The sequence below is a fragment of the Sciurus vulgaris genome, assembly GCF_902686455.1.
Source record: "Sciurus vulgaris genome assembly, chromosome: 15".
In the NCBI taxonomy this organism is placed as follows: Eukaryota; Metazoa; Chordata; class Mammalia; order Rodentia; family Sciuridae; genus Sciurus; species Sciurus vulgaris.
This window is the reverse complement of record NC_136476.1, coordinates 88,487,686-88,514,354: the sequence shown is the minus strand read 5'-3', so window position 1 is coordinate 88,514,354 and position 26,669 is coordinate 88,487,686. Positions and strand designations below refer to the sequence as shown.

General features: G+C 62.2%; 1 protein-coding gene across 2 annotated transcripts; it reads right to left on the bottom strand.

Annotated features, from left to right (window-relative positions):
• Window positions 1-930: 930 nt before the first annotated feature.
• On the bottom strand, window positions 931-26,564 carry BRD3 (bromodomain containing 3). 2 transcript variants are annotated; one of them, XM_079111925.1, is made up of 12 exons: window positions 26,413-26,564; window positions 15,806-16,137; window positions 14,761-14,898; window positions 13,747-13,894; window positions 12,950-13,164; window positions 10,816-11,187; window positions 8,880-9,008; window positions 6,550-6,741; window positions 5,194-5,429; window positions 2,539-2,831; window positions 2,043-2,168; window positions 931-1,183 (listed from the first exon to the last, which is right to left on the bottom strand). In XM_079111925.1, exons 2-12 carry the CDS (start codon window positions 16,016-16,018, stop codon window positions 1,068-1,070), a joined length of 2,178 nt encoding a protein of 725 aa, XP_078968051.1. In that variant the 5' UTR covers window positions 16,019-16,137; window positions 26,413-26,564; the 3' UTR covers window positions 931-1,067. The 2 variants fall into 2 exon arrangements, with proteins under 2 accessions (XP_078968051.1, XP_078968052.1); XM_079111926.1 differs by lacking the exon at window positions 26,413-26,564 and adding an exon at window positions 25,700-26,008.
• Between the last annotated feature and the right edge of the window lie 105 nt (window positions 26,565-26,669).

The window sequence follows — 26,669 nt, the reverse complement described above, 5'->3', positions numbered from 1 at the left end:
GAGACGTGAACCAACATAGAAACCTAAGGATGCTGTAGCTGAGCAGCGTCCACCTCGTGAAGGCTCCAGTCTTATCAAAACAGAAGCAAACACGGAGCAACCCATGAGAAGGACCAGGACGGCCGCCCGGCCCAGGAGCGCAGAGGTGATGAGCACCAGCCCGCAGCAGGGAGCGCAGAGGTGGCGAGGCCCTCGTCTCGCCGCCCGCCCTCCTAATGCACTGCTTTCACGGTTTTTTTCTTTTTTCTTTTTCTTTTTTTTTTTTTTAAAAAATGACCAATGATGTTAATAAATAAAGTATTTATATATACATAAACTAGGGAAGTGGTTCCAGAGTGTGCGGGGGCAGCCAGGGCAGCACTGATCAGGTGGGGACACACGGGCTGGACTTTTATAGAAAACCACTGAACCTTACAAAAAAGTATCTCTCTTTTTTTTCTTTTCTTTTTTTTTTTTTAAACTGAGGTAAAAGTTTCAGTGTTGGAAACCTGTCCGCCGCCCACACAACGGCTGGGTTCCGTCCCGGAGCTGCCGCTGCCACGGCCAGACCCGAGGGCTGCCCCACACGCCCACCCCGCTCGATGCTCTGCTCTGAGCTGTGCCCACTGGGCCTTACCGGTGGGCACACCTGTCCTCAGCCCCTGCAAAGATGACCGCAGCAGGCATGAGGGCTGGAGCCCAATGGCAGAGACGCCACATGCCGGCAAAGCTTTCAATACAGTACCCATGTCAGAGAAAGTCCCTCTGAGAAGTCTCCCTCCAGTGACAGCCCAGCTGGGGCTGAGAGGGGCTCTGCAAGGTCCTTCAGATCCCACCTCGCAGGGGCTGTTACCAGGTTAGCAACTGAGGCCGTCGTCTCCGAGTAACTGAACCGAGTGACGAAGAAAGACTGGGCTGATGCCTCCTCCGAGTCCGACGCACGCACAGGAAGGACCTCTGACCTACTGGAGCAGACTGGAGAGGTGGTAACACTGAGCGAAGACCTGCACACCATGGAACCAAAGTCGGTATGGCCTGGGCGCGGCGGCCCTGGCGCGCGGCATCTGGCCTGCTCTCTGCCTGCCCGCTCACTCGGAGTCGCTGCTGTCGGAGCTGGACCCGCTGGAGCTGCTGCTCCCCGACTCTGAGGAGCTGCTGCTGCTGAGCCGGGACGGTCCCCCGGAGGGCGCGGAGCCGGCCTTCTCTGCGGGAGACACAGGGCAGGGATGCTGCACACCGCCACACCACCGTCCACCCACTTCTTGACCCAGCGGTTAATGAACACTGCTGAAGTGAGTTCAGGAGGTCAGCGAGACCACTAAGGTGCTGCAGGAGAGCAACACACCGCCTGCTAAGCGGAACGGTGACCCTGGGAGGGTGCCTGGAGAGCCTCTGCCGCTTTCCTTGGTGTGGGCAGGGCCACTGGCCTCTCCTAACACTGGACAGAGGGGCCCTGCCAGGCTGCAGCTCTCAGTGGGCATATGCACAAGTCCAGGCGGGCCCGACCAGCCACAGATCTGGGTTCCTCTGATCACCCCCTACCCCGCTGTCCCTCCGGGTGTGTCTCAGTGGCCTGAGGTGTCCGGGGGGAAAAGATCATTGCTCTTCCTTACAGGTCAGAGAAGGGAGGCGAGGAATCAAATACCCGCTCGCCCAACCATGAGTTTCAACGTGCACCAACCAGAGAGACCAGGCCGGGCAGCCTCCCGGCCTTTGCCACGCAACACCCCAGGGAGCGCAGGTGCCTGGCTGGGGTGGTCAGGGAGCTCACTGCAGAGGCCTGGGAGGCTGCCCAGGCAGACTCCAGGCCCTCCCTGCCAACAGGACCATCTGCTCCGGCCTCTGGGACCGGGGCTGGTACGTGTACCTTGCACCTGGAGCATCCATGTGGCCTGGGCTGGGGCCACACAAGTCACTTGGACAAGCCGAGGCTTCAGGGGCCGAGGGCCTCATCTCGGCACAGCTCAGTGGTGGACCCAACCACAAGTGGGCTCTGTTGGACGCTCACGCCCCTCCTGACCACTGTCCTCCAGACAGTGGGCGTGGGGCCACGGTGTGGGTACCTTTCTTGGCGGGCTTCTTGCTGTTCAGCTGCCCGCTGACATCCTGCAGCCGCTTCTCCAGCTCCTTCTTCTTCTCCTGAGCCAGCTCCTCCTTCGATTTGGCCGCCTGCTTCTTCCCGCTTGTCGCTGTGCAGGGACAGATAAGCACTGAGACCTGTCCAGGGGCGGCAGCCCAGACCACTGCTGTGCACCACCGCCTGACCCCCAGGCCAGCGCATTCCCAGGGCCCAGCTGCGCCCAGACCCCAAGTAGCAGAAAGGACCAGGTAACAGGGAACCGCACTCTGAGCTCTCGCCATGTGCAAAGCCTTGTTTTTACCGCTCCCGAGGGGAAGAGGCTGCACAGGCTGCGAGTGTAGGCCAAGGCTCAGCCCCTGCCAGGTGCCCTCAGGGCACAGGGTGGGAAGCCAGGCCACCCAGGGCCCAGCCCAAGGGCCTAGAAGACAGGGAGAAGGGTGGAGGGAAGGGTGCGACCCCGACCCCGCCGGGTGACTCACAGAAGGGCTTCCTCTGCTTCTTTTGTAAGCAAGACTTGACGTATCTCTCCAGCTCCCGCAAGGTGGTGGGTTTCAGAGTCTCAAAGTCGATCTCAATCTCGTCGGGGTTGGAGTCCCTGAGTGAGGGCTCCCGCGACTGGATGATGTGCACCACACGGCCCAGCTTCTCACCCGGCAGCCGGTTGATGTCCAGGCTGAGCTGGCGCTTCTCGTCGTAGCTCATGGGCAGGCCCTCTTCCTCCTCCTCCGAGTCGTAGGACGCGGACGCCTGCTTACCACCCTTCTTCGGCTGTCTGAGGCACAAGACAGAGAGCATGGCCTCCAGTTCCCTGCCACCACAGGCTGGATGACACCCGGGGCAGAGCGGCTGGGCTGGCCCGGCTCTGCTTCAGGGTCAGGGTCAGGTCAGGACAGTTGCCCTGGGGTGCAGGCTGGTCCTCGCAGCACCCCACAAGCACTCATGACCCAACAGTCGCAGTAGGTGCCATTACTGAACCACCCAAAAGGTGGCAGGAGGGGACAAGAGGGCTGGGGGCATCCAGATCCACCACCAGCTGCATGACGGTGCCTCGGCCCAGGCACAGCCCCCGTCAGGAAGGAGGACGAGGGCAAGCCTGCCCCACGTGCAATGAGGGGAGGCAGAGGAAGACGACGGCCATGTCTGCCTTGGACAAAGTAGGCTTCAGAGTGAGGGAGAGGGTCTGCACAGGCACGACTAAGGTCAGCTGACCGAGAGGCAGCTGAGGGCCAGGCCTCAGGCCCGGAGCAAGGCTGGCCTGACAGGCAGGGCAGAGCCCACACCGCCTCAGAGACTTGGCTGATCCCGCCAGGCAAGGAGCAGCGCGGAGCCTGGCCGGAGAGGGCCCGGCCACCAGCACCCCGAGGTGGCCTAGAGCTCGGGGACTGTCCTCCGGGGGGACGCCTGCTCCCCAGGACAGGCCACGTGAAGTAAACCTTCACTAACTTAAAGTGTCAGGATCACAGAGCAGGCGCCCAAGCCCTGATGGAATCAGACAAGAAATAAGATCAAATCACAGCTGGAAAGATGGCCAGGCATGCAGAAGTTGTCAGCACGACTCCAGACGACCCGCTGGCCAGAGAAGCCTGAGGAGCAGCTGCAGGGGCTGGACTGAAGGACGTACCGAGAGCGCTTCCGCAGCCAGCGGACGGGCAGCGCGGTGCCCAGGCGAGCTCCGCCTGTGCCCTGAGGGGCAGCAAAGGGGAGCAGACCAGGCCTGCAAGGAAAGCCCGAGCAAAGAGCAAGCCCGAGCGAGCCGCGGGGAGGAAAGCAGGCAGCCCGGAGGCTGGCGTGATCAGCGGCAGGACATACCCCCTCCCAGACTCTCCCAACACAGCGCGAAGGAGAGACGGCACCTCCTGGCCCGCCGACGCAGGGCGACAGGAAACGATGCAGGCCTGCTCGCACAGATGGCCGTGGAGAGGCGGGAAGAGACCGCCCGGTCAGCTCAAGCAACCCATGACCCAGATCATGAAAAGGCCCGAGTTCGTGCTCACGGACCTTCCAACAATCAAAGCCTCGGGTCCAGACAGTTTTGCTGGTGAATTCTACCAAACATTTAAGAATTTATACCAGTCCTACAAATCTACCCCAGAACACAGAAGAGGAGGATGCTCACGTCTTAATAGTCCCTCATCACTCCGGAGTATTACAATCCGTATTTTTTTTTTTTTTTTGGTACTGGGGATTTAACCCACCGGCACTTAACCACCGAGCCTCATCCCCAGCCCTTTTTATGATTATTTTTTAAATCTTGAGATAGGGCCTCACTAAGTTGCTATGGCTGCCCTGGAAGAGGGGATGCCTCAGCTTCCCGGCTTTTATATGCCACCATTTTTGAGGCCAGCATTATACTGATACCAAACCCAGACAGTATAAAGAAAGCTGGTATCTGCATCTCCCTCCATGAGAAGAGAGGGAGGGAGACGGGACAGAAACCCCCGACTCTTCCACTCACCACCTCAATCAATGGCCACCCAGCCGCCAAAGCCCGAACCCCAGGACTCCACAGTCCTGTGTCCACACCAAGGCCTGCCCCTCGGCCTCCAAACGGCTGCCAACTGCCACACCACCCGCTGCCGCTCACCACAACCATCTCCCGTGAACCCGCCCCCACAACGGTCAGGGTCCGGCTAGCCCTGGCTGCTCTCAGGCAGGCCAAGCTCGCAGCCTCAGCTCACCTCTTTCCGACTTCTTCAGCCAGCCAGTTCTGCCCCATTTCCCAAAGGAACACACCTGCTGTCCCAGCCTCTGCCACCAAGCTGCCCGGCAGGGGCTGTCCACTCCGCCGCAGGGAGAGCATCCTGCCCTACCATCCTGCCCGTCCTGCTGATCCTCCGGGTGGCCGTGGCAAGAGCCAAGTCAGAAGGCTGGGTGCCGAGGCGTCACCCCACCACGCTGACCCCTGCCTACAGTGGGCCAGAGACAGCACACAAGGCCCCCAGAAAAGACCCTCGGCCCAAATCAGGAAAAGGCTTCAAGTGCTTTGATGGACGGAGGTCAAAGCAAGCCAGAGACCCTCCGGGCAGAGGTCTGGCTGTGTGCTCCGTGTCACTGTGAACCCCGCCCATTTCCATGCAGCTGAGCCTCAGCCCCACGCCCGCCCGCTCTCGGGGGCAGCCGTGATGGGGGCCCACCTGCCGGCTGCAGTGGTGCTGCTGGCCTTCTTGGCTGGGGCCTTCTTCTGCGGGGCCTGCTTGGCGGGCGGGGCACCCTTGGCCTTCCTCTCGTCCTCAGGCTTGGCCTTGTGCTTCTCCTTCTCCCTGTCCTTGTCCTTCTTCTTCTTCTCCTTCTCCTTCTTCTCCTTCTTCTTCTTTGGTTTATTCACCGGGGCCTGAGACAGGGCGGCCAGTTGCTCATGCACAGCCTTCAGCTGGAAGAGAGTGGGCAGCTGAGTGGGGTTCAGGCAGGCCCAGGGCACAGGCCCGGCTGTGCAGCGGGGACAGCTGGGAGGGCAGGGAGCAATCCTGACCATGTGCCCTGACTCCGGAGGCTGCTGGCAGCCACTCCACCTCTACCTGTTTCCTCACCTATGGAGCACAAGTTCCCACTCCCCAGGGGGCCAGTCACAGTATGCACAGAAGAGGTGGCCACACACGAGGGCCCCACAGCTAATACGATGACTATCATCATTCTGTGTGTGTGGCACTAGGGACTGAGTCCAGGGTGCCCTGCCACCAGGCTACACCCACGCCCCTCCTTGTCTGTCTTCTATTTTGAGGCAGGGTCTATTGCCCAGGCTGGCCTGGAACCGCCGCCCTCCTGCCTTGGCCTCGTGAGTGGCTGGGGTCACTGGTGTGTGCCACTGTGCCCACGGACTGCTGTCTCTGAGGTGCGGGAGGCTCTGGAGGCTCAGTGCCTGCACACGGCAATTGTGCCACAGGCACAGGACGGGCAGGACCCGGGGCCGCAGCTCGCCCTTGCCAGCACCCGCCCTGCAGCCAGCAGAGCTGGGAGCCGTGTGCTCGTTGCCCAGCCTCAGCCTGAGAGAGGGGCACCGAGAGCCACACCCTGCAGGGAGCAGACAGCTGTCCCCACCAGCAAGCAGCGGGAGGGACTTCGTCAACTCATGGCCTCTTTTCGTCCCAACCCAATGTCCAGCCCAGTTCTGGTGACCAGCCCTGCACATGGCCAGTGCTCCCTCTGGAGCCCCCTTCCTGACTTGTGCTGCGCCCACTCCCCGCAGGGCTGGCTGTGCTGGGGAGGGCAGATCTGCCAGGCACAGCTGCCCAGGGCAGCTGCCTTTCTGCTCAGAACCAGAGCCCCCAACCCCAAGGCCCATCAGGCCTCTGAGAACGTCCAGGGCACCTGTGTCCACACAGTACGGTGCACACCTGGGAGGGTGCCTGGTTCCCCTACCAAGTCTTCCAGTGAAGCCGGGTGAGGAGCCACCAGGCCGCGCCGACAGACGCACACAAGCGGAAGGGAGAGCCATGGCTGCAGCAGATCCTAGTGACAGGCCTGAGCCCAAAGGGGCACAGGGCGGGCCTCACCTGCTCCTGCAGCTCGGCCAGCCTCGTGGCTCGCTCCTCCTCTGAATCCGAGCTGCCCGAGTCGGAAGAGCTCTCCTCGCTGCTGCGGCTGCTCTCCGTGCCCTTGCTGACCACAGGGGCTGTGGGTGTGGGCAGTGCTGGTGCCTCCACAGGCTCGTCTGGCATCTTGGCAAACCTCATCTCAAACACGTCCTGGGGAAGAACAGGGGCCACTCTGAGGACCTGGCACCCAGGGGCAGCCCCCACCATGACCACTGTTCCAGAGGCCCCCGAGCAGCACCCACAGCTACTTGGCTGCTTGGGATGGAGGCCTGGGCTGGCCTGCCTGCTGGCCTGCCTGGGGTGCTGTGTGAGCCCCCAGCTCGCTGCCCTCCCGCCCCAGGCAGTTTCCGAATGCAGGCCTGGGAGCAGGGACACAGCCAGGCTTCCAGAGCCTGGTACCCAGCTCCCTCAGTTACGTCTGCAAGCCTGTGACAGATGTGGTACTGCAGCCCCCAGGACACCCTGGCTGGCCCGAGGAACAGGAAGAGTGCCTTCCTCGAACCCTGAGGGCCCCCCAGCCTCCGGACCTCTTCCCTTGGTGTCAGCACAGGGCCTGTCTCCCAACAATTAGCTCCAAAACTTGGCTCAAGAGTGAGTCTTGTCCTTTCAAACTTGGCTCTGAGGGCCAGGCTGTAGCTCAGTGGTACAGTGCTTGCCTAGCACGTGCTAGGCCTGGGTTCACCCCCAGCACTGCAAAAGAAAAAGGGGGGGGCTTTGGAAAGCTCCTCACTAGCTCCCACAGGAGGACCTCGGCCCTCCAAGTCCCTATAAGTGAAGGTCGCCATGCAGGGGCAGCCCAGGTTGGTGTCCCACAGCGACAAGGACATGAGAGAAAGCCCTCTGCTGTGGGGACACTGCCTATACTGGCTCACACGATGGCCCCACCATTAAGCTGGGCCAGCTTCCACAACAGCCCACTCTGAGTTCTGCCTCCAAGAGATCTTCCTCGCGGGGAGAAGCCGTCCCCAGACGTAGGCTGGCCCTCCGAGCCCTGACCTAGGAAGACAACCACCCTCGAGGCCATTCCAGGCGGGCAACCTTGTTGAAGGCACTGGGCTCCAAACCGTGGCCTGATTTTATAACTAACCCCAGCAATCACTAAGCAGGTGCCAATAGTGAAGACCCCTCGGTCCCTGTGGCCGTGCTGCTGACAGCCAGCTTCTCAGGGAACAGGGTCAGAGCCGCAGCCTGCTGACTACAAGCATGACCAGCTGCAGCACAGCAGCTTCCCTGGCAAGAGGCACCGTGTCAGGCAGAGCCTCAGAGTCCATGCACAGAGAGTAAGGGCTCAGCTAGGACTGGGTCTGCAGGGACCTCTGGGGCCGCTCTGCCCTGGGCTCCAGCAGGCACAGCCACTGGGTGGGGAAGGGCCTCACCTGGGCCTACTGCACAGCAGGACCCAGGCAAAAGAGCTCACCAGCCAGCCTTTCAGTCCTGCACAACCCAGGATGACCCCGTGACCTCCATCACAGGGACCTCAGGACAGGCCTAAGCCAGGAAGTGAGAACAACTCTCAGGAAGTTCTATACGAATGATACCCATGGTTCTCGCTTTTTTCCACCAAAAGGACTGTTGATCACATGACCTTTAAGACACGGGGACTGTTCTTTATTTTTTTATATTCTTACTGCTGCATTATGACTATGCATAAAGGGCTTCACGGTCACAGGTCCACCCACACGTAATTGGGACTGCTCTTTATAAAAGCAAACAACCTGCATTCGACTCCAGGAGGTAAATCAGGGCAGATTCTGGCACACCGGCCCCAGGAACACAGACCGCCAGGCCTCAGGGCGAGGCCAAGGCCCCCCACTCCCTGAAGGTGGCCTACAGCTCCGAGTTTATGCTGCTGTCAGCCAGCAGAGGCTCCACAGTGAGGTCAGCTAAGGCGGCCCCGGCCTCACAGAGTTGAGCCTCAGGTACAGGAAGATGCATCCCAACCAGCCCTGGAGACACAGACCCTCCTGCAACCATACCACACAGAGCCCTGCAGGTGGGCACAAGGCTCAGGAGCCGTGAAGGCACTGCCTGCCCAATGGCCACGTTCCCATCAGCTCATGGTTCCTGGAGGCAGGGACCAGCCTGTCCATCACAGCACCTGGACACCGGGTTCCAAGCCTGGCTCAAGCCACCACCCATGGAGAATGGATTGTGAATGAGGTCACCCTCCTTAGCTGGGTGTCTCTGAGACAGCTGTGTCCCTCCTGCACGCCCACCCTGTACCTGGGATCTGGATACCCACAGGCCAAACTCAGCTCTGACTGCACCTGTGCCCAGCCTCAGGTTACCTGGAGCTTCCTGGCCATGGCCACCACCTCGTGGTCTGGCGGGTTGTACTTATAACAATTGGAGAACATTAACCGGATGTCAGCAGCGAAACCCTGTGCATCTGGGTACTCCCGGCTGTCCATCTTCCTCTGTAACATACAAGCAAGAGGACATGAGTGGGCAGGGCCTAGTGACCAACGCGTTCCCAGGCAGACCCTGCCAGGACACTCCACTTCCCTGGAACTTCAGGTGTGGGGGCCCACAGGCAGGGGACAGGAGGCAACTTGATTGTTCAGAAGGGCCAGTGGAAGGTGGAGACAAGGGTCCTTGGCTAGAAGAAAGAAGTGCTCAGCCAGGAACCCCACTGCCTACGGCCACCACCCACCCTCCCTCGTCCAGAGTTCCCAATCCCACGCAGCAGTCAGCGTCCTACACAGAAGGCTCTTGTGTCGGGGACCCCAGGGAGCAAGTGTCCTGGTGAAAAGCCCCGCCCTGCCAACCACAGGGAGCCTGCTCTGCTACAGAACGAAACATCACGTCATTCCCATGAGGATCTGGCGACCGTCACCCCAGCTGTGGCTACAGGAAACACGGCACCTCAGGCCAGAGGCAGCTCCTGACTCCTGCTGGGAGCGTGCAGCCAGCCTGGAGCCACGAAGCCAAGTCACAAAGCCTGGCCACAGAGCCACCGTGGCTGAGGCCCGGAGGGCCCAGAGCTGGGGTGGGGCAGCCAGGCAGGGGAAGCCAGGAGTGGGGCCGCTAGGGGACGTCCCAAGGCGGCCGCTGAGGGCACACGGACAGTCAAGGTCAGTGGAGGAGCCAGCACTCCCGAGGGAGTGAGTGCCCCAGCCCAGGACAACTACAAGAGGAGGCCAGGACTCAGAGGCCTTGGGGGAAGGCAGACAAGGGTGCTCCAGGAGGCGTTGGTCCAGTGCCAACGAGATGGAGTGGCTGGGCACCAACCCCAGGGGCCATCAGCAGACAGCAGCCCCCTCTACAGAGGGCCACCTGTGCTGCGAATGTGGGGAAAGCAGAGAAGCTTCCGACCCAGGGAGGCCCGTGTCCACTCCAGCAGAGCCTGGACAGGCGCCCGAAGCCCTGCCTCGCGGGCCTGTGGAGGGGGCGCGTCTCCTCCGTTCACAGCTTAAGAGCCCTGGGCTCCTTCCATGTGGGCCTGCTCACCACGGAGGCGGCCGCGGTGGCCAGGCTGGCTCAGCCGTGCCCGAGCGCCGCCCAGGAGCACCCTGCTTCCACCCGGCACGGGGGCCAGGAGGCGAGACAAAGCACGCTATGACCTCAGAGTGAACCCAGCTTGCAAAGTGGTTTTATTCTGAAAGGGCAAATCGGCCCTCTGAACACGCGCGGCCCACAGGCCGGACTCCAGGCCACACTCCAGAACTGCCACTGCACGTGAAGACGCAGGGACCCAGCCACAGGTGAGAAGGGGCTCCCGGCACCCTCCGGCCGAGGCTCTGCCCTCAGTGTCACGTGCAGGGCTCTTCACCCAAGGGAGCACAGGCCCCTCAGCCGGACGTCCACAGCCAACGAGGGCGGATGGTGTTCGCCAGATCTGCCCTGGGCTGTCGTTACTGGGGACGGAGGCAGAGGGCTGGATCAGCCTTTGCAGACCCAACGCCATCAGTGGACATGCCCAGCTCCCCCTGTGTGGGCATCTTTCCAGGGCCCAAGAGGCGGGCCATGCCTGCCCAACTGCAAGGGGCCCGTCACCCCAGGAGGGCAGGGTGCTGGGTGGGAGCTCGCCCAGCCCAGACCTCACCCGCCTTCCGCACAATGGCTCACTGGAGCGCGTTCTGCTGAGACCCGCCGGGTGAGCCCGAAGAGGCACACCGAGGGGGACCCTGTGTGGGGATGGGAGCGTGGGCACTCGGTCTCGGTGCGTGCTCTGCCCGTGGTGGCCCCACACCGGCCCGGGCGGCGAGGTGCTGGCCCGCCCACCTTGACAGTGCTGAGGTCCATGGGGTGCTTGATGATGTCGTGGTAGTCGTGCAGCTCCAGCGCCTCGGCGTCCACCGGCTTGTAGAAGGGCCAGGCGTAGGCGGCGTGTTTCTTGGACAGCATCTCCCGGAGGATGCTGTCGCAGTGCCGCAGGTGCTCAGACAGCTTGCCCTTCTTGCCCGCGTGCTGGGGCACCTCGCCGTCCTCCAGGTCCTTCTTGGGTGGCTTGATGGGACGGCCCCCGCTCTCACGCCGGGCCACCACCTTGGCCTGCTTGGGGTCTGACAGTGGCGGGGGTGACTCGCTGCGGCTGGCGGTGATGGCTGACGTGGTGGGCGTGGTCGTGTCTGCTTTCCGCTTCACGCCCTTTTTCTGCGAGAGTAAAACGACCAGTGAACACCAAGAACAAGTCCCTGGCGGTGGGCACGCGTCTCGAGGCACACGCTTCTGCAGCGCAGACCTCGCTGCGTCCTCCCTACTGAGGACACCGAGGCTCAGAGGGGCAGGGCTGCTGGCCATGGTCACACAGCTGGCAGTGGTGAGGCTGGGACTCTGAAGCCTGCCCTCGCCAGACGTGAGGGCCACACCTCTCTCCCTGAGCCCCAAAGGCCCCACCATCCAGGTGGGCTCACTCACTACCACTCCGGGCGGCGTGAGGAGTCACACACGCCACCCGCCCAACACATGAGGCACACCTCAGCCCAGGCCTGGCACCAGGGGCTGCAGAAATGGTGGGACTCCCTGCTTTGAAAGACAACAGAAGTGCCAGATGGGGAACCCCGAGCTGGTGCTTCAAGGACAGACACAGTGGTGCAGGAAGAGGGAGGCAGCAGGAGCATTCTGGGCTAGACAGGTGGGGGCAGCCCGACCAGGGGATGTGAAGCAGCCGCAGCAGGTTTGAGGCCAAGGGACTCCAGGGGCTGCAGGGGTGGGCCTGTCTGGACGGTCCAGAGGCATGGGCAGCCACCACAGGCTGTTCTAGGCCAGGAGCGTGATGCTCCAGAGTGCTGTGTAGCTGGGCCTAGAGCAGAGCCAGTGGGTAGCAGACAAACACAGGGCCTCTGTCCAGTGAGCAGCTGATACCCAGGCAGCCTGGGTGTGTGGGTCTCTCCCACAGCCTGCAGGGGTGGAGGGCCCTTGGGCATCACCCGTGAGTCAGGGGCCAGGACTCGGCGTGCTCCCAAGACCAGTTGGGTGGGTCTGTCATCTCAGCTTGGGCGGAAGGAGAAGCCAACAGGAACCATGGCTCCCCAGCTGGGCTGCCGGCTGCCCAGGGTCTGCTGCTCAGAGCTGCCCACATCACCGCCCCGACTAAGCTGCTGCCCTCAGGCTGACAGGGGCACGAGCCGGCTCCCACAGACACTTAACAGGCACCACGGGATGCCAAGCACAAAGCGCGTGCCCCAGAGGGCCCGGGGGAGGGAAGGCAGGCTCATCTGGCTCTGGCAAACGGGACATGCTCCAAAACAGCCCCGCGCCATGGGAAGTGGCCTGGCCAGGCACCACCCGGAAGTGCAGGCAGTGAAGGCCACAGGGAGGGGAAAGCGACGGAGGTGGCATTTTACCTTGGGAGAGCCATTAAACCCTGACGCCCGCTTCCTCATCTGTAAGAGGGGGGACTACTGTCTGCCCCAGAGGGTAGCTGTGAGGATCAAATCGAAGAAGACAACACGTGTCAGTGGCTGCACAGGCCTTGTGAGCCGCGTCCTGCAGGAGAGCCAGGCTGAGCCAGGACGGGGCGGCGCCACGGCAGAGCTCCCAGCAAGCGGGGTGGACGGAGGTCCTCAACGCCCAGCGGCGCCACTCACTGGCCACGGCTCTCCCCAGGCATAAGCAGGGGAGGGCCTGCCCCCCACTGCTCTCCCACACCTTCCCCGCCTTGACCAGTGGGCTGTAAGGCCAGGGCTGCCAGGCCAGAGAAGCTGGGGTCCGAGTCTAGCCCGCCCCCACCAGCAGTGTGACCTCCAGCCCCTGAGCCTCGGTCTCCTCGTCTGTGTAGAGAGAACACCTCCAAATAGCCAGCAGCCCTGGGAGGCACAGAGCTCCCTCCCCCCCTGGACCTGCCCACTGCAGGAGCCCGGCAGGTCCGCCCCAGCCACTTCACAACGGCCACCTCAGGCCCTGAGACGCTCACCTTGACAACAGGCGGCGTGGGAGGGACCACGGGGACGATGGGTGTCGAGGGAGGAGGTGGTGCAGCAGCCGGGGGAACAGGGACTGATGTGACATTTGCAGTGATGGTTGGTACGGGGGTGGCAGCAATGACGGGCGTCTGGGAGACAGTGGGGGGCACGTTCTGGAAGGGGGTCGCTGGGGAGACTGAGGACACGGCCGCCACTTGCTGCGTACCTTCAAGACAAGGACAGAAAGCTCAGCACAGAGGGCTTTTGCTCTATTTCCAGAAGCAGCTGGGACCGTCCCCTCCAGTCTGAGTAGACCAGGGGTCAACTGTGAGAGAAGACGCCGTCCTGGCCAAGACCACCCCCCGCTCTGCAGCCAGGGGCAGAAGCTGGCTGGCCCACCTTGGCCCAGTACTCGCTGAATGGCCCCACTGGTCAGAGGCCAGAGGAGGCTGGGAGGAGACCGAGAGACGCCCCATGGCCTGGCAGAGAACCAGCTCGCCTCCTCCACAACCTGCCTCATGCTTTCCCACCACCACGCTCTCCAAGAGGGAGCAACACAGGTGACAGTGACGCTCAGGGCACCAAGTAGCAGCAGAGCGAGATTTGGAGGAGGGGAACAGGGACCCGTGCAGCGACCATGTCGACACCTCCTGCCCCCAGGCCAGCCACCTCTAGCACAGGCTGGTGCCTGCAGGCTCACCCCACCCATCCCACCCAATGGACAGGGAGACAGCCCCGAGGGCCACAGGCCTGGCACCCCAGCCCTTCTACCTGTGGGCCATGGGCAGAACACCCCCGGCCCCTTTACCTGCACTCTGGGTCCCCGCAGCCGGCTTCCGGCCTTTGCCTTTTGGAGCAGGGGGTAATAACTCAACTTCCTCTTGGGGCATCTGGGCCACTTTCTGCAGAAAAATTTTCTCTAAGGCTTGGGCCATTAGCACTATGTCATCTGTGGGCTGAAGACACAGAGAGCCCGGGTCACTTGTTGGGAAAGGAGTGTGAACTTGCGAAAAACATTGTGGGCTGTGGCTCGAGAAAGCTTTTATGTAAAATCTGTTAGGAGATCTGGTGGGGAGAGGGCAAGACGGGCTTCAGTGTGGACACTCCCAGAGCCACCCAGGTGTGGTGGCACACCCACAGCCCCAGCGGCTCAGGGAGGCTAAGGCGGGAAGGTCGCAAGCTCGAGGCCAGGCTCAACAACTCAGACACTGCCTCAGGATAAAAAGTCAAAGGGCTGGGGTTGTAGTCCCAAGGTAGAGCAGCCCTGGGTTCAATCCCCAGTACCTCAAAAAGATAAATGAATAAGCCTCAGCCTTCGTGGGCTGTCTCAGTGGCCGAGCACTTGCCCAGCACGCCTGGGGCCCTGCATTCCACCCCAGCACACCAGCCTTCATCCCACCCCGTGAGGACCAGAGCCAGAATAGCCCAGCCCGGCGTTCCTTCATCTCTACTTAAGTCACGTCACTATCACAAAACCAGGGTCCTGGGCAACTTCCCTAAGTCGCTCCCTCACTGAGACCACCTACAGGCAGCTCTGCTCAGAAGTGTCCTCTACTGTCCAGGCAGGTCAGCTCCAGACTCTGCACGAGGACTTCTGGGGATGAGATTTCGAGGCCCAGGTGAGGCTGTCAAGGCTGTGGCCAAGTCAGCACCATGAGGAAACGTGGACCAGGACAGGGAGCAGGGCCAAGCCCAGAGTGTGCTGTGCCCTGAGCCTGAGAGTCTCCAGGCCCCTGATGTGGGGGGCCACCCCAGCCAAGGCCTCCCGGGGACCAGGCCTTCCTGGGCCCACCAGTGTCTGGCCATGCTGCTGTCCTCTTACCTTGTTGTAAATGTAACAGTTTGTAAACATGGTGTTGAAGTCCTGCATACATTCACTTGCACTCCAATAATAATTGTTTTCTAGTCTCTTCTTAATAGTCCCCATATCCATTGGGTTTTTTATTATTTTATGATAATCCTAGAAAAGAGATTTTCAGAGATATCACCAGGAGATTCTACAATATTATTTTCCCACTTCCCAAGTGCACCAAGGGGTCTCAATGAGTCCTCAAGCTGGAGGCTGGGCCACCTAAGGGCTGGTGAGCACTGGTCTGGAGTCCCAAACTCCTACCAGGAGGCTGTGGAGCTGCTGCAGACCCTGAGCTGATCTGTGTGCTAGAGAAGGGGCCAACCCCATCCACGTCATCTTTTTTTGTTGTTGTTTTTTGGTACCAGGGATTGAACCAGGGGTGCTCTACCACTGAGCCACATCCCCAGCCCTTTTTATATTTTATGTATAGACATGGCCTTGCAAAGTTGCTTAGGGCGTCACTACGTTGCTGAGGCAGGTTTTGAAATTGGGATCCTCCTGCCTCTGCCTCCTGAACTGCTGGGGTTGTAGGTGTGGCCCCAGCACCTGGCCCTTTCTAGGTATTCTAAACCCACGGATGGCCGGGGCCAAGCCGGGCCGGAATGCAGACCACCAAGTATAGGGGCTTCCCCTCGCAACTCTTGGGGTTCCTCTCTTTGGTCTACATCAATACTGGGCATGTACCAGGGGCACCATCCCTGGAATCCAGGCCTCAGTGTGCAGCTGGTGTCTGAGGACCAGTGACAGGACGCACAAGCGGCCCAGTCAGACCTCAGCTGCACAGATCTGCTCAGGAGCCCCATCAACATGTGGCCTGCCTTCTCCGCTCCTCCAGGAGGTGGGGCTTCTCACTGCCCACACCTGGGGACCGCTGCCCACAGGCTGTCAACCTCTGGGTTATAGGCTTCCTGAGGCACAGGCTGCCCCTGGCTCAGCGCCACCTATGCCATGGCACAGGCAGTCTCCAGGGGAGGGGTCTGGGGAGGGAGGAGCCCAGGGCGCAGGGGCTACGCACAGGCAGGTTGAGCTTGATCGCATCCACGGGCTGGTAGAAGGGCCAGGCAAACTGGTGCTTCCAGAGCGTCTTCACCACCACGTTCTGCATGTACTGCAGCTGGTTGGTCTTGCGGCCAGGCTTGCCGGGGTTGGAGACCTCCGGCGGGGGCGGGTTTGCAGGGCCCGGGGCCGCCGGGATCCCCGCGGGGGCGGCCGCGGTGGTCGTGGACATCCTCCAGCAGCTCGCTCGCGCTCACTGGCCGTCACGGCCGCCGCTCCGGGAGGCCCCTGCACCGTCTGTGCTCCCTGAGGAGGCTCGGCATCCCATTTCCAGGCCCAACCAGGCAACACCTGCAGACAACCAAGGACAGAGACCTGTCACCTCAGAGTCCCAACCTCTCCCACCTCCGTGAGGACACCACCTGGCCCCAGCAAGGCCATGGTCTTCCCCTGCCCAGATGTGCTGTCACCTGTCAGAAGGCCTCTCCCACCACTGTCTGTCAAGCTGGGGGAGGAGAGTGCCGGATGGTGGGGTCAGATGGCACAGGTCGCCAGCGCGGGGGGGTGGGGCGTGGCTAAAGGCAGGTGTGCGGAGGACATGGCCACTCTCGGCTCACTGCCGCCAAACCACCCGCTTGCTGGCGGCTGATCTGCTTTCCCCCAGACCCTGCACTTTCTTGGCTGTGGCAAGGTTTGAAGGGCAATCCATGGACAGAGAACTGCGACCAGACCCAACAGAGCCAGGGTGGGCGGAACCAGCATGACCCACGCATGCCCACCACAGGCATGGGCAGTGAGGTTTCTATCGTAACCAGAACAGTTCCGGTCTGTGACGGCGGCTGGTGTGACATGGCCTGGCCCTCGGCCAATCAGGACGGTGATAGAGGCGGCTCCAACCCCGCCTCTGCGTGCCAGGGCCAACAAGTGGCTCCAGAGACTTCACCAGGGCTGGCTGGAGCCGCTGAGTGCTGGCCACGTCGGAGCTGAGGCCTGGCAGCTCGGCAGACCCCCGGGACGGCTGGGACCATCAAAAAAGCAAGAGCCTGTGCAGCGGCACGCTGGCACCCCGGCACCCAGCCTCGCTCTCCCAAGGCGGGAGCCAGGCAGCACCACCTGCATGCCACAGCCCTACTTCTCTTTAGGTCAGGTTCTGCCCTTCATCCCCGCCCTCGCCCTGCGTGGGGCTTCCCAGGTAATGCCCGTGTTCACAGTGTCAGGGTCACGTGCGCTCCTGCCAGATGCCACTGGAAAGCCGCCCCAGGGCCAGGTGGGCCGGGAGCTGGCTGACACCCTGCCACCCCTCCAATGCCACAGTGGGCGTATGTGCACCACAGGTGGCAAGGGCCACAAACCAGGGCTCTGCCCCCAGAAGGCTGGCTGCCAAGGATTTGCCAGCACCTACTCTCAGCAAGTCTGCCCCCTCCCCGCCCAGCCCCACCTCACCCTCCCGGCCCCTGCTCTCAAGGCTGTGCTGCACAGCAGCTCCCCAGGGCCCATTCCGGGGCACCTCAAGGTCCTGCATCTGGTCAACTGGGCACAGATCACAGGCAGTGGTTTGGTGGGGAGGGCGGTCCCTGCAGTGGGCAGACCACCACAAGGCTGTGTCCTCACCTCCAGACCAAGACCACTGGTCTCTTCCCACCCCAGCCCCCAGGCTGCTCAGCAGCAGCACCCTGGTCAGGACCCTGCTGACCTGAAGCCAGGCCCAGGTACTCGCTGGCTCAAAACACTCCAGGCCTCCTGGCTCCACACTGACCAGCAGGGCCCCAAACGACAGGGCTTTGGGCTGCATGGGTGCTGTGGCCATGACAGTTCTCACCTTCCCCAGTCCTCTTGGAATCTTCGGGAATGCCCTTCCCACTGGGCCCCTGAGCAGCATGCAGCTGAGGCCAGCCCCAGAGCTTGTCCTCCATCTGCCCCGGGCTCCAAGGTGGGTCAAGAACACAGCACTCGGGCAGCCAGGATTGCCACAGGGGCCCAGCCCCAGACACCTCCCACTACCGGCAGGCGGGCTCCCTGCTCCAGCCAGCATGTGGACTCCAGGACCCGAGGCTGGTCCTGCTGCGACACTGACCAGGGAGCCGGGTCACAGGGATGAAGCCAACCTGAGGCATGTAGAGCCTGGAAGGTGTCTGAGGCTGCAGGCCAAGGTATAGGCTGGCCTCCCCTGCCCGTGGCCAGGGTGAGGTCCCTTCCACTCCTAGGTACCTGGTGGAAACGGACAAGGGACAGCAGGACATGTGCATGGGGACATCCTACCCAGAGAGCTCAGGGAGGTGGGAAGGGGCTCTGGGCCCTGCCCTTCCAGGCCACACCCCTCAGGGACCTGGAGCTGAGTCAGGCTGACTGGCGGGTCTGGGGAAAGTGGGAGCTACCGACTGCCTGCCACCTTGCCACCCTCCACCAGACCAGGGAGCTGTGTAAACCACTCCGTGCCTGCTGCGCTGCACCACGCCACACCACGCCACGCCGGCACCGCACCTCGAAGAGGGAGGGAGGCCCAGCAACTGCCAGAACGAGCCGGCGGGCAGCGGGTCCCGAGGGTCGCCTCGCCCAGGGCCCGCACGCTCCTCCTCAGGCCAGGTGCTCAGGAGGCTCGGAGCCCCCAGAAGGAAACGAACTGAAACAGACCCAGGTCCCACGCTGCAGCCAGGCCAGCGCGGCCTGAGGCGGGCACGCGGTGACGGCAGGACCATCAGCCCCTGCTGGTGGTGCACCCCTGCCCTGAGGACTGCTCGTCCAGGCAGGCCCGGGGCGGGGCTGAGGAAGCACCGGAACCCTGAGGGGCGCACCAGCAGCCCCTGGCCCAGGCCACGTGCACCCACGCGATGTCCGCAACACAGGTGCACAGCAGACCAGAGTCAAAGCCCTTTCCCCTGATTTCCTGGGCATTCGGGGACATGGAGCACACAGGGTGGGTGTTGGGCCCAGGCCTGTGTCTCTCCTAGAAGGAGGTGACCGCAGAGGTAGAGAGCCACAGCAAGGTGACGAGTAGGCCACGCCAAACCTCAGGCTGGGTGGACAGGGTGGGCTGTGGGCCTGGTGAGCAGCAGCCCTCGACAGAGCCTGGGCCGCCCCACAGGCCCCAGAGCCCAGCTGGCCGTGCTGTGCAAACCAGCTGTGCAGACACAGGGTCAGAGCACAGCCCCCACCATACCCCAAGCACTCTCCTGACGGACAGGGAGTCCCAGGGCCATGGCTCCCCACCTACAGGGACATGACATTTGGGGGATGGGGGTAACCTAGTAAACGCTAGAGCCAGATGTGACCGTGGGGAGGGGGATGTCCCCAGTCACCCCAGGGGTGCTGTGAGGACAACTGAGTGACATATGGGGTCCTATCTGGTACCCACAGACTTTGGCATGTTGGCCCCAAATCAGCTCAGGAAACAGGAAGGTCAGAATTGCATCCAGTGGACAAGGACAGCTGTCCCCCAGGTCCCTCCCCAGGACCCAGCCCAGCCCTGGCTGGCCTGCCTCTGCTAGGCCTGACCAACCAGTACTGCATTCCAGGGGCAGGGGTGTCCCTCCTGTACACGCCCCTCCCTGGGGCTCTGAGGTCACATCCCGGGTTGTCTACAAGAACACAAATGCTCTAAGGACAGGCTTTATTCTGCCAAGGGGGTCGAGATTTTACTGCAGAACAATTAAGGAAAAAAACTTCATCCCAGGGTTTTGGGACCTGCAGAGCAGTGACCTGGGGGCAGGGAAGGCCACCGTGACTGTCGCTGGCTTCAATGCAGAACCCCGGGGTCCCCAGGCCCTGGGAGCGAGTGAGGGCAGGTGGCTGACAGGTGACAGTCTAGAAACCAGGCCCCATGTGACCAGGAGGCAGCCTGGTGCCCAGGGTGGATGCATGTGGGCCTCCAGAGCCTGAATTTGGTGTCAATTTGCTAGAAATGCTTGCCGGAGAGCAAGCTGAGGAAGTAACCTCAATGCTGACCAAATATCCGATCATCTTTTGGAACTGGTGCCAATAGATTCGGGTGATGGTACTGATCAAAGTCATATTTCTTTTTGATACCAGGGACCACCCAGGAGGGCTTGACCACTGAGCTATATGTCCCTAGCACTCTTTATTATTTTATTTTGAGATCGGATCTCACCAAGTTGCTTAGGGCCTCAGTTGCTGAGGCTGGCCTAGAACTTGATCCTCCTGCCTCAGCCTTCTGAGTTGCTGGGATTACAGGTGTGGGCCACAGCCACCTGTGAGGCTGTAATTTCAAAAAGCTTTTAGAGATGCATGGTGGAAGTTGTGCAAATGGAATGTGTCCAGAATGTGCCACATGGATGGCAAAGCAGGACAGTCCTGAGCTGCCCTGCACCCTATGGAAGAAGACGTGCCTTCTCCTTGCCCCTGCCCCACGCACACGCTCAGTATCCTGCACCCACACTGGGTGAGCTGGGAGACCGGGGGACAACCTCACTCCCTGCAAGCTGCTGGAGCCTGGGCCAGGAGCCTGCTGGAGAGGGCACCAACGGAACCCCAGACACGAGCAGCACACCTGCGGCACCCCAGCACTCCACGTGCCCCCAAGGGAATGGGCAGCAGGCGGGAAGCCTGGTCTTCTAATCAACGTCCCTTTTCTTGAGGGGCAGAGGATCCAGCCTGAACTCATGCTCAGCGGCAGCAGCACTGGATGCCAGTCTTCCTGATGGGGCCTGAAGGGGCTGGGCGCACACAGCGCAGGCGAAACGCCCTGGTAGAGGGACCGGGGAGTGCAGCCCTGACTGTGCCTGCTAGGGCACCTCAGGGTCGGGGAGCACTGAGGTACACCAGCTCTGGCCAGGCACAAGGGCAGGTGGATCCTGTCTCACAGTGGGAAACTGAGGCTCTGGGGCCCTTCCTGAGGCCTGCCTCTCCCAGGCCTCCCATGCAGCCCACAGCAAGGACCCCCAGGTGCTCCCACCCAGGGCGGGGCCGCGAGTGTGCGAGTGTGGGTGAAAGTCCGCGGAGAGGCAGAGCTGACCGAGGGTCTGAAACCACAGAGCGGAAACAGACAAACCCACGTCCTCCAACATGAGAAGGCCCAGGCCAGGGGGTGCTGCTGAGGCCCAGGGCCAGACACCACAGGGACCAGAGGGGAGGACAGGGCCCCATGCCCCAGCCTGCAGGCCACCTACCCTCCCTTCCCCACAAGCAGAAATTCAGCCCGCTGGGCTCGCCCAGTGCACAGGCGCTGCAGCGAAGCTACGGGGCAGCACTATTTCAGGGCCTGGACAGACGGGCGGAGCAGGGACCTGTGCCGGCACCACTGCGGACCCACCGGTCCCCTCCTGCCACACCATGAACCAGGAGCTCAGCCTCCCTGCTGGGCAGCAGGGACTGAGGGTCAGCACCACAGCCCAGCTTTAGGGTGAGGACAATATTCACTCACCCAAGAGGAAGGGCGCTTCCCTGACTCCAGCCTAGCCTGTCCCCAGATCTCAGTGGTCCCAGTCTCCCCTATTGCTCAGATCCACTGTTCCCACTGGCCACAAAACAGACTTTGAGGAGATCAGCTCCTCCAAGAGGAGGGCACCCTGCTCTGTCCACCTGGGGGTCACTGGTCCCCCAAGAACTCCTGGGGACCCCACACTGATGGCTTTCTATTCCCCGAGTGGCCAGTGCCCTTGCTCCTCTGTTCCAGAGAGGTGGCCATGGGCTTCACACCAGCCCCCTTTCAAGTGAGGAAGGGGAGGCTCAGGGTACAGAGACCCAAAGGGCCAGGAGGCCAGCTGGCCACCATCCCCACAGCTGTGCTGCAGGCACTGCTGCCTTCTGCCCTGGCAGACAGAGCGAGCGCCCCTGAAGCGGCCACCCTGGGGCCAGCCCCCCAGGCTGCCGGAAACTGGATCTGTAAGGGTAGGGCCAGCTTCAGTGACAGACGGAGCCAACTGCTTCCACGAGCCAGGGGAGGAACTGGGGCCAGGGGCCTCCAGGCGGCCTCAGGGCAGGCAGTCGGCACGGGTGGGGCTGCCCTGTCCACCAGGGACTCTCCCGCGCAAGTGGCGCAGGGCCCTTGTTGCCCAGGCACCCTCGGCCGGCACCCCACACTCGCCGGGTCTATAGCACACCTGCCCTGCGACAGCTGCCCCTCCCTGTGCACCCTGGCCCACTAGACCACCGGGCTGTCCCATGGCCAGGCACACAGGCACTCCCCGGGCAGCAGCCACCATCCCTGTTCTTCCTTCGGCCGCACCCCACACTTCCTGAATCCAGGTGTCCCAGGCCTCTCCGGCCCTGGTGGCCCATTGGGAGTCAGCCTGTGAAGGCTCCCTTCCTGCAGGAACGTCCACCTCAACAGAGACCTTGACCCCCGGCCACAGCACGATGGCAAGAACACAGACGCCTCACACTGAGGCTCTTCGCACCCATGCTGGGAAACCAGGGCTCCTGGCTGGGGGCCCGGCAGGCCAGGCCCAGGGCCATCCCTCTGGAGAGCTCAGTGACCATGCACCCGGCCACATGCTGCACTCAAGCCCCCTGCATGGGCAGGGGTGGCCATAGAGCCACAGCTCAGAAGGGTAGACAGAGGAAGGCACTCGCCCTGGAGAGGGAAGGGGGCCCTGTCCCCCAGAGTCGGCAGGCCAGCAGCACTGCAGCGGCTTGGTGAGCACCAAGGCTCAGGTGGCCCGACACTCCCCCATGCTCAGCACTTTCTGGAACAAGCTGGGGGTTCGCCCAGCACCCTGGTCTGTGGGATCACAGGACAATAACTGCCCTCTGGGTGGCCTGAAGAGTCCAACTCACACACCACTTTAAGGACAGGTAAAGCAAAGTTGGGAAGGGGCCCTGCCCTCAACCGCCTCCAGCAAGATCAGGGACCAGGACTGCCAGGAGATGCCATGCTGCCAGCCCTGGCCTCAGAAAAACTGACCCCAGCACCTTCCCACCAGCATGAAGCAGGCGCTAGCCAGAGCAGGGGGACGCACATCAGCTGTGTGCACCACCGCAGGCCGCCCACCCCCATCCCTCCCCTCCTGCCAGGGGCTGAGCCCTCCTGCTGGCCCTGGGCAATGGTGCTGAGAAGGAGTCAGCTCCACCACTCCATTTAACAGATGGAAAGTGAGGCTGAGAGTCAAGTCACAGGCTGGGAGGACTTGGGAGCAAGGTGCACAGCAGCGGTTAAGATGGTCCGGAGTTCAGGGCTGCCACTCACCCTGTCCTGCTGTCCAGGGGCTGCTGGCCGGCCCAGACCTCAGTTAGCCACCCTTCAAGACAGGCTGCAGGCCAAACTGAGACAGAGTCAAGGACCTGGAGCTCAGCAAAGGCACGAGCCTCATCTCCTGGTCCACGGCTCAGTCACAGTCTTCCACACCCACCCTGGCACAGGGCTGGCCCCAGAGGGCTCTGTCAGGTGGTGCAAATAGATGGCGGGCAGCTTGGGGCCAGGCGGTACCCAGCTGCTTGCTGTCTGGCAGACACACCAAGCCCTGACCCAGATCACTGGGCAGGAAGGGTGCCCCCTGCACCGCCCAGCTCACCCCCTTCCTTTGGCTGCACCATGGGCACCAGAGACACACAGTGACCACCACAAGGGCCACAGCCTTCCTGTGCAGCTTGGCACTGCAGGTAGAAATGGACGTGTGAGACCTCTGGGACCTCACGAGGAAGCTGAGGACGTTGTGGCCTCAGAACACGCAGCTCTCGACAACAGACTCCAAGCTCCTTGTGACACAGGTGTAATACCTGTGGCACAGAGGTCCCCTCTAACCCAGATTCCAATTCCACACGCCAGGAATCCAATGTCACTTGTGGAGATGCCCAACACATTGCCTATCAAGCCCAACTTCCAACCACACTGGGAGACAGCTGACCAGGGTCACCTGGATGTTACTGCACTCACAGGACACGTCCCAAGAAGTGAACTGCCCTCCCAACAGCTTGTCAGCTTTGACCGATTCTGTAGGATTTGGGGGCTTCTGAAGGGAGGGAGAGCTTTCTCCAAAATGCACCTCCAATTCAAAGTACAGAGGAGGTACACTGAGAACTGATTCTCTCACAAGACGGATGCTGGCCAGAGGACAGCCTGCAGCTCCAGCTACACTCACAGACCTGTGAATTCAGATCTGAATGGGCTGGAAGGCTCACGCTCAAGCCACTAACTTCTGCACGACCCAAATGGGATGCCTCCCCTTGATGAGAGCCCCAGAGCATCCCAGGCAGCTGGAGCTCAACGACTTGGCCACTTGGGTTTCACAGAAGAGGATGCTGAAAACACACGCTCCAGTCACAGGGACCTACGTGTGGCAGCAGTGACCTGATCTCCTATACTCCAGCAAGGTGCAGAGCCTCCCGCAGCAGGAAGGCCTCCGGCTGACCCAGGTTGGCAGGACCCCACAAGCCCACAGACTTTCTTCGGGGAGAGAATGCTGCTGGCTTCCACAATTTCTCATTTGAAGCAAGAATCAGCCTCAACTAGATACTGGTTTCTGTGCAGGTATGAGGAGCCTGCCTGCACCAATGACCAGTCCAGAGGGCATGAGGGTCCCACTGCCAACCAGCCTCACCACTGAGCCAAATGCCTTAATGGTTTCCAAAAGAAGACCTGCGGAGTAGCTCAAGGCACGCTCTGCTGGCTACAGGGACTTGGGGAGGGCAAACTGTTCCTGACATGTCTCCAGGGCAGATGCATCTGATGGGGCTGACCACCTTGTACCAAACACTCTGCTTGGGAGGGCCTGGGCCCCCAGCCCTCAGGGAGAGCTCTGCCACAGTAAACCAGGAAGCGGACCAGGCAACCCTGGGGGCCCAGGACCCAGGGCTTCAGGACAGGCAGGAAGAGACCCTGCCAAGGGGCCTTGGCCTTCCCTTGGGACACTCCCCACTTTCACTTTCTGTGGACAACTGCCTGGAGTCTAGGAAGGGAGAAGTCATACAAATCCATCCTCCATTCAGATCTCACTTCCCAAGCAAGCACAGCAATGCCAAGGAAAGCAGTCGAAACGGTGCTTACTGTCCACCCCAAGAAAGCTTTTTAAATCCCTCCTCCCTGGACTTTTCAGTGGCAGGGCAAGGCCCAGATCTCTGCAGCTGCTTGGACTGGCTCTGCAGGCACGCAGTGCCCTGCCACTACCAGGAAGGTCAGAAAGAAATGCCCCCACATCCTGACACCGTCTGGGCTGTGCCTTATCTCTCCTGATCTGTAACCACCAGCACACATCAAGGGCCAGACAAGGCAAACAGACCTTTATTTGCAAATGAGAAGCCTCATTCAGGGTCCCCAGGGAAGAAAGGCAGCCTGCCCCCACACCAAGCAAGGTCCCTAACCTGAGGCCTGTGCTTTCCTAGACCCCCTGCATCGCCAATGAGAAACTCACCCAAACGCTAACACCGCATAGACTTCAGGATCTCCGCATGGGCCTTTCGTGGACCCAGGAAGAATTTCCATTTTAAAGGAAAGAGTAAGGAAGGTCTGAAACAGGAGCCCAAAACTTACCTCCTCCCTGGAGGAGGGGAGGGCACAAAGAGAACCCGGGTGACTCCCTCGCTTAGGTTTCTCCAGGCTCCCAGCCCTGTTGGCGGGCCTAGTTATGCAAGCCCCCCCCCACACTAACTTCTGCAGACAATAACCAAGTTTAACTTGGGCGGGGGACACCAGCTGTGCATTTCTGAGCAGAATCTCTAAACCAAAATTCTGGACCGCAGACGCTTCGGGACTGGGCACAACAGTGGGAACTCACGGTGGACCACTGGACGGCTCCGGGTGGGTATTGGCGAACCAAGCGCGCTGCCCCGGTCACAACAAGCAGTGGAGCAGAGAGGACGTCCCCAGGCCCCCAGCTTTATTCACAAGGAGCCTCCGAAGCCCACATAGGAGGTGGTTTGGTGCGCGCTCCGCCGCAGATGGGCTTGCACCGTGTTGCCACGCCGGTGCCCACCACAAGTGAGAAGGAGAGAAGCGCCCCCACCCTTCCCGCTCCAACTCGACCTGGGCCGGATTAAGCACTCTTCAGGCTGATTTCAAGCCGGGAACTCGGTCTTCTCCTGGCCTGGCTAAAGTAATCCAGCAACTGGTATGAGCGCAAAGTCGACTCCGGGCCCACAACTCTGAGAGGAGGCCACCCCCAAGGCCACGCCGCTGCTCCTCCGGGCGGCCGCGCAGAGCCCAGGCCAGGCCCCCCGCCCTGGCCGCGAAGGTCCCCAGGCGGGCGCGGGCAACTGGCGCCGAAGCGCACTGCCGCGACCAGAGCAGCCGCGCACACCTTCCCCCGCCGCGTCGCCCGGATTCCCCCCTTCCGAAGATGGCGGGCAGAGGAAAGGAAAAAAAATCCCTTCCGTGAGGGAGGGCGCGCGGAGGCCGGGCTGGCGCGGGGCGCGCGGGCCGTGCCAAGTCCGGGCTGCGCGCCCCGGCCGCGGCGACGCCCCCAAGCCCCGGACGGAGGCGGCCGGGCGGCTCGGCGCAGGGCGGAGGGGAGTAGGACCCGCGCCGCCGCCGCCGCCGCCGCGACCCCGGGCGGCCGCCGCGCTTTGTTGCATCGTGGCCGCGCACAAAGGCGGCGGCGGCGGCCCAGGGCGCCGGGATCCCGGGCCGCCCGACAGCCTGCGCGGGGCGCTCCGGGCCGCGCTACCCGGCCAGGCCCGCAGCCGCCGCCCGCGCCGCCCGCCGCCCCGCGCGCGCAAGGAATCAAGAGAAAGGCGTACTTGGCCTCGGCGGCTCCAGAGCCGTCCCCTCCGGGCCCGCGCGGCCGGCTCCTCTTTGGCTCGCCGGCCCCGGCAGCATAATAGACGCGCCGGAGCCGAGCAGGGCTCATGCGCTGCGCCGCGGCGCCTGGCGGGAGTCGTAGTCCGCGCCCGGGCCCGCGCCGGGGCCGCCCAGGGGAGGCCGAGGCGCGCGGACTACATGTCCCGGCCCTGCCGGCGCCGCCCCGCCCCGCGCGCCCCCGCCCGCCCCGCCGACC